Source organism: Salminus brasiliensis, chromosome 20 (assembly GCF_030463535.1).
Source record: "Salminus brasiliensis chromosome 20, fSalBra1.hap2, whole genome shotgun sequence".
Lineage (NCBI taxonomy): Eukaryota > Metazoa > Chordata > Actinopteri > Characiformes > Bryconidae > Salminus > Salminus brasiliensis.
The window spans coordinates 22,271,830-22,277,932 of record NC_132897.1 but is presented as its reverse complement, the minus strand read 5'-3'; the positions used below and the strand labels follow the sequence as shown (position 1 = coordinate 22,277,932).

At 44.2% G+C, this 6,103-nt stretch overlaps 1 protein-coding gene across 1 annotated transcript; it reads right to left on the bottom strand.

Annotated features, from left to right (window-relative positions):
- Nucleotides 1-1,900: 1,900 nt before the first annotated feature.
- On the bottom strand, nt 1,901-5,222 carry LOC140542094 (cation channel sperm-associated protein 3-like). The gene is made up of 8 exons (XM_072664929.1): nt 5,162-5,222; nt 4,933-5,050; nt 4,561-4,776; nt 4,162-4,335; nt 3,779-3,907; nt 3,329-3,427; nt 3,077-3,219; nt 1,901-2,649 (listed from the first exon to the last, which is right to left on the bottom strand). Exons 1-8 carry the CDS (start codon nt 5,197-5,199, stop codon nt 2,448-2,450), a joined length of 1,119 nt encoding a protein of 372 aa, XP_072521030.1. The 5' UTR covers nt 5,200-5,222; the 3' UTR covers nt 1,901-2,447.
- Between the last annotated feature and the right edge of the window lie 881 nt (nt 5,223-6,103).

The window sequence follows — 6,103 nt, the reverse complement described above, 5'->3', positions numbered from 1 at the left end:
AAAGTAATAGCTTGAGCATTGATGAAATGTGTTCATATTTACCACAAACATGTCTGCCTATTGCAGACTCTCCCAGCATTATTGAGCTAACACCACAATCGGTGTTTACTGATATCAGTGTACATGAACCCAGCTGAAGAACAAACCCAAAGCCAAGACCTTACACAACTCAATTCTCCTTTCAGTTCAATTCAAATTTATTTCATAGTCACTGCATCGTCATGCAGTGAGGTGAGGAGGGATCAATGCTGGGCCCCTGAGCAGCACATCAGGCAGCAGGGTGGTGGAGAGCCAAGTCTGGCGGTACCGGGATGGAACAGTTGGAACTGAGCATCTCGTTACATGGAAAAGAGAGAGAAAGAAAACAGAAAGGAGGGAAAAACACGAGGGGTCAGGAGGAGAGCAGCAACACGATTTGGGGGGGGGGGGTTATACAGCAGGACAGGATCCCATGGGTAGGCAGGAGGATCCAACCACAAATGGTCTGGCGTCAGCAGCTAGCAGGGAGCAGCTCGGCACATGGGGAGAGAAAAGAAAGGAGAATATGAAGAAGTGTTTTGGAGTTTGAATAGACTGATGTACCTCCTGTAAAAGAAGTAGATTAGATAGACAGAATTTAAAGTGTCTTACAGTAGTGCTGGTTATGACTGAGAATCCATCTAAATTTAGAGCAATATAAATAGATTTACCCATCTTTGAATCAATAAGTAATACCTCTGTTTTACCTGGATTAAGCAAACCGTAAGTTGTGGGGCATCCAGTTCTTTATGTCTTTAAGACAGTCTGCTCTGTTCTGGAGACAAATGGTCTTGTTGGAAGTACAGGTGTCGTTAGCATAGCAATTAAAGTCGATACCATGCTTCCGGACTATTTTAACCCAGCGGCAGCATAAGAAGATTCAATAATAACAGACCCGGGATTGACCCTTTACTCCCTATAATCCGTAAGCATGGTACTGACATGGTAAGAATGTCTTTAATAATGATTATGAGTTCTTTTAATAAGACTAAAAGGCACTCGATTTTCCTTCAGTTCCTCATGGTCCAATAACTGAATTTTAATAAATATAGTGACTGAGTGATTCCTAAAGAATTCCTGGAATTCCTGAAACAATTCCTAGGTGGTGGTTCTGTAACTGCTTTGGTGTTTCTATGTGGTTGCGAGGGTGTTTCTTGGTGGTTGCCATGCGGTCGTTAGGCTATTAAGAGCTGCACAAGCATTGTCACAAACCAGCAGACATCCGGGTCCAAGCCCCAAGCGAGCAAGCCAACGGCGACAGTGGCAAGGAAAAACTCCCTCAGATGGAGAGGAAGAAACCTTGAGAGGAACCAAGACTCACAGGGGGAACCATCCTCCTTTGGTTGACACGGGAGAGCAAAACCACGCAACAAAAGCATGCAATGAAAGAAATAACTAAGGGACACATAGACGAGAGCCTAATACTGCCCAGAAGTATTGTGAATGAATCACATGAATTAGATCTGTGATTCCTTATTCTCATCTTCTGACCCGCTTAGTCCAATTTAGGACCGCAGAGGCAATAGGGCAAGCAAAGCCTGTCCCCAGGCACTTCTACCAGCTCCTCTTCAGGACCCCTAGATGCTTCCAGGCCAGCCAGGAAATACAATCCATCCAGCGGGTCCTGGGTCATCCTCGGGGTCTCATCCAAAGTCGCTGATGCCCGGTAAACAGTTCAAGCGCACGCCGAAGGCCTCCGCACGTGGAAGCCAGGCAGACACAGCTCCGACACCGGGAGTACGAGGAACGAGCGGCTCGCGTTAGCAAACCCGCCAAGCACGTGCTCCTAGAGCTCCTCCCGCAGGATGTTTCGGGGAACACGATCATAAGCCTTCTCCAAGTGTAGAAAACACATGAAGACCGGGGCGGCAAATCCTCATGTTTCCTTCAACTACCTGACGGAGAGCGAAGAGCTGGTCTGCTGTTCCACGGGCAGGATCAAATCCTGGAGGTACCCTGGAAAAGACTTTCTCAGAGAGGCTGGGAACCACTACCCCGGTTCGCCAATCCAGAGACACTGCTCCCAGGATTCATGCTACATTGAAGAGGCGTGTCAGCCAAGACAGACCCTCAATGTCCAGAGCCTTCAGCCTAGACTGCGAGCGAAGGCGAACAGAACTAAATGCTATATACAGCTGCTATCTCTCAACCTTCCGCACCAGCTCATAGCTCCTTACCCGCTAGTGAGGTCACATTACACTCACCCAGAGGCAGTTGCAATGCTGTTGCCAAGCAGTTGCTTTGGTCTCAGAAGTGGATGGAATGCGCTCGCTAGGGTATTGCTCTGCTGTTTCACATCATTGCTATGCAGTTGTACGTGGTTGCTATGCTCTTTAAAGCTGCTTGGTGACAATGTTGGTGGAACTTGAGCTGTGTCACATGGTTCTATGCTGTTCTACGGGATTTGTTAAGAAGATGCTGCTGCTGCTTCAGTGGCGTTTGCTACGGTGTTGTTTAGCAAACGTTTTTGCAGCCATTACCAAACGCCAAGCGCTTTTAGCTTTGCGTTTCTGGAGTCCTGGCTTTGATCCAGCAGGGACATTCCTCGCTGCTCTTCCTCGCTGCTCTTCCAAGTCCAGCTCCAGGAGTTCACGCTGGATACGAAAAGCATCGTCAGAGATCTGCTTCAGCCTACACACACACACACACACACGATAATGTTAGCACCATAAAGTCACACATCTACACGGGCTGGAGGTGATGTAGTTTTTTTTTTATCACACTGTAAAGATGATTAATAAATGGATGCGTTGAGGTGGGCGGGGTTATACACATGCCTACAACCTATCAGAGTGAGGGGGTGGAGTGTATAAACATGGATGTATTCTATCATAGCAGAGTGGGTGCAGGGTTGTGGGGTAATTTACACATCTAGTGCAGTTTATCTGGTGTTGTATTGTTCAGAGTTAATTTCCACTGTTTTATCAGATGACTATAATAGAATAGATACAGTTTTACCTCCTAAAATATCAAAGATCCAAACAAATCCTCACTTTAAAAAACAAAACATCTATTAAACCTGAATGAGTGTGTGTGTGTGTGCTCTCCAATTGCCTACTTTCTCATGTCTTCCTCCTGCTTCTCTAACGTGGTCAGATACAGGTTGATCCACGTCAAGCTCGTGCAGACCTCTTTCGGTTCGAGGAAGTCAGCGCTGTCAGACTGTTGATATTTCAGTCTGAGCTGGTGAAAATACTCTGCCTGTAGGAGATGGAAACAGCGCTACAGTTTAGACACATCATTGTAGAAAAGAAACACTTGTGGAAAGGATTTTTAAAAAAAATTTCAGCTCAATGACTGAATGACTTACCGGACTCTGAAGCAGCTGCTCCTTTCGCTTTCTCTGCATCCTCTTTTTCTGCAGATCTTCCTCTTCCATCTTCTGCATCTTTATTTGCTTAGATGTTTGCTGTTTGAAATTAGAGAGAATAAACAGTTCATGAATGATGATAAAGACTAAAGCTACTTTTCTCAGAACATACTATTCGTTTCGGAACAAAAAAAAAAAACCCTTTGAAAGACTCTTCTTCTCCAACGATGTGTTCGACGCCTCAAGCTTTAAAGAGCATGTTTTCACTCAGAATATTCTAAGATGACAGTGAATCGTCTTGAACTAAACTGCATCATCACTGATGCTTCACTGTTAAAAAGGCTCTTCTGTCTATGCTTTGGCTTAATCTGGGTATCTGGACCTTAGACGTTCTAGACAACAAATGACTGTAAAAGACAAGTCAAAGAACTCCACAAAAGAGAGACTTACCATGACCAATCCCGTGAACATGTTAAGGAACATGAAGTTGCCTATCAGGATCAGGATGATGAAAAACAGCTCGCTGTAGGCAATCCCTAGACTATGAAGTCTGTCCTGGTGTTCCAGCCAGCCTGAAATCTACAATAGAGCAATAACGTTAATGGTAATAATGGTGGAAATAAAGTTCATCCCCTAATTGAACTAATGTGAAATGTGTGGATTTTTGTGAAAAGGCGAGTGTGAAAGTCTCTTGCCTAGTGCGTGCGTGTACATTTCTGGCATGAATGAGCAGATGTCCAAGTTGGCTCCTAATAATGTGCTCCGTGAGCGTATGTAGACGTGTGTATTTTCTGGATGTTCAGTATCTGTAAATGCGGCTGTGTTTGACTCACTGTGACTACGCTCAAGGTGGAGAGCAACGCAACACCCATATCCCCCCAGTTCTCGGGGTCTGCGGTTCCGAAATGCTGCACTCCGGCGACGGCAAAGACGAGCAAGATGAAGAAAATCATGGCCGTCACATACGCGGCCGTCTTCAGGCCTTGGAACAGGATCAAGACCAGGTCCTGGAAAACAGCACATCATAACATTAGAGTATCGGAAATGTGTCTTCTGTTTTCTTAATGGCACGTGATAACAATCAATATCCTAGAATTGTGGAAAACAAGCGCTATTATACACTTTATGTCCAAATGTTTGTGGACACCTCATTTAAACACCTCCCGAGGTTATTCTGCTTTTGTTTGAGTAACTTTCTACTGTCTACCCCTCATTCCCATCATGCACTTTACCTGGATACTGGGGATGATAAAGACGATTCTCAGGATCCGGAAAGCCCTGAGGATCCGGAAGACCCAGTATGACCCGTCTGCCCTGGAGATCAGCGACAGCAGCAGGAACCCGGTGTTGCAGATGTTGGCTCCACTTCCCCAGAAACCGCACGGCTCCGTGTACACCTTCACCATGAACTCCAAGATGAAGACCACCAGGTAAAACACATCAGCCCCCTGAGGAACAGATTAAGCACAATAAACGCACTGTGATCCAGTCTCTCTCACACACACACACACATACATACATACATGCTCTCTGCCCTCCTTCCCTCTCTCATCTATATAAATGTTGTAAAATTAGGTTACGTGGAATTTCTTCAGTTCACTCACCTCGAACAACGCTGAATACGCAGCTTTAAGTTCACGGTCTGTTTCCAGACCCATGAACACAGCGTCCAGCGCGACCACTAGAACCATGAAGGCCCTAAAATAACACCCAAGTCTACTCCTGCACACAAACAAAGACGCAACAGAGCAGCAGAGTTGGTGTTGTTCAAGCAGAATGCACAAGATGCAGAAATAGAAAAGAATATCCATCAAGAAAATGTAGAAGTTTTACATTCTGGAGCTGGAGGTCAGTTCCCCTCTGTCCTCCATCTCGACGTCTCCCTGTCTGTGGTCTTCCAGCCTTGACGCAGGCTTTTTATTCACATCACCATGACGACCAGAATCAGAACCATTATGACATCACACTGGCCAGAACGCGCTCAGCTGTGAGAATGGTGACACTGCTTCATGGCGATTCACTCTAAAGCACTTCATTTGATTCAGTATGACGATCAAAAGGGTTGTCAGGGGAACGGTAACAGTATTTCACACAAACTATAACAATTTTACACACAAATATAATAAATGTAGACTTTTGAATACAGATACATTGACTTGAATACAGATAGCACGTCTTATAGAAGGTAAATATCAAATATCACACATTTAAATTCATTCATTTAGCTTTTTTTTTTTTTTTAAAGATATTGTTGTAAAAGTCATCTTTTAATAAGTTGCAATTTATGGCCAATTATATTTTATGAAATAGTTGTATATAATATTTTCACCTAAATCACCTATGTAGTGTTACTGGAGTTGGAAGCCTGTCTTTGTTGTGTTTAATAAACATAAAGAGTGATGATCTTTACACTTACTCTCATCCATTCATTTAATGATTAGAGACCTATCGTATAGTCTCAGAACCTTTCTGAACACCCCACAGAACTGAGCTTTGCCATAACAGCTCTCCCTGCGGGTCTTCACATCAGGAATAAAGAGAGGGTTAGATCTGGCAAGGATTCAGCAGATTCTAAACGACACAAGTACATAAGCTTACATGATCAATCATTTACAACGGGTACGCTTGAAGCATGTTAGCTGTGTCTACTACAGGGGTCGTCACATAAACAATGACGATACGAACGATAACATACAGACAGTATTTACGCTCTTCTATACCAGTATTATTTACACGTCTTGTTTATGGCTATGTTGATGTATACCGGTAAGATAA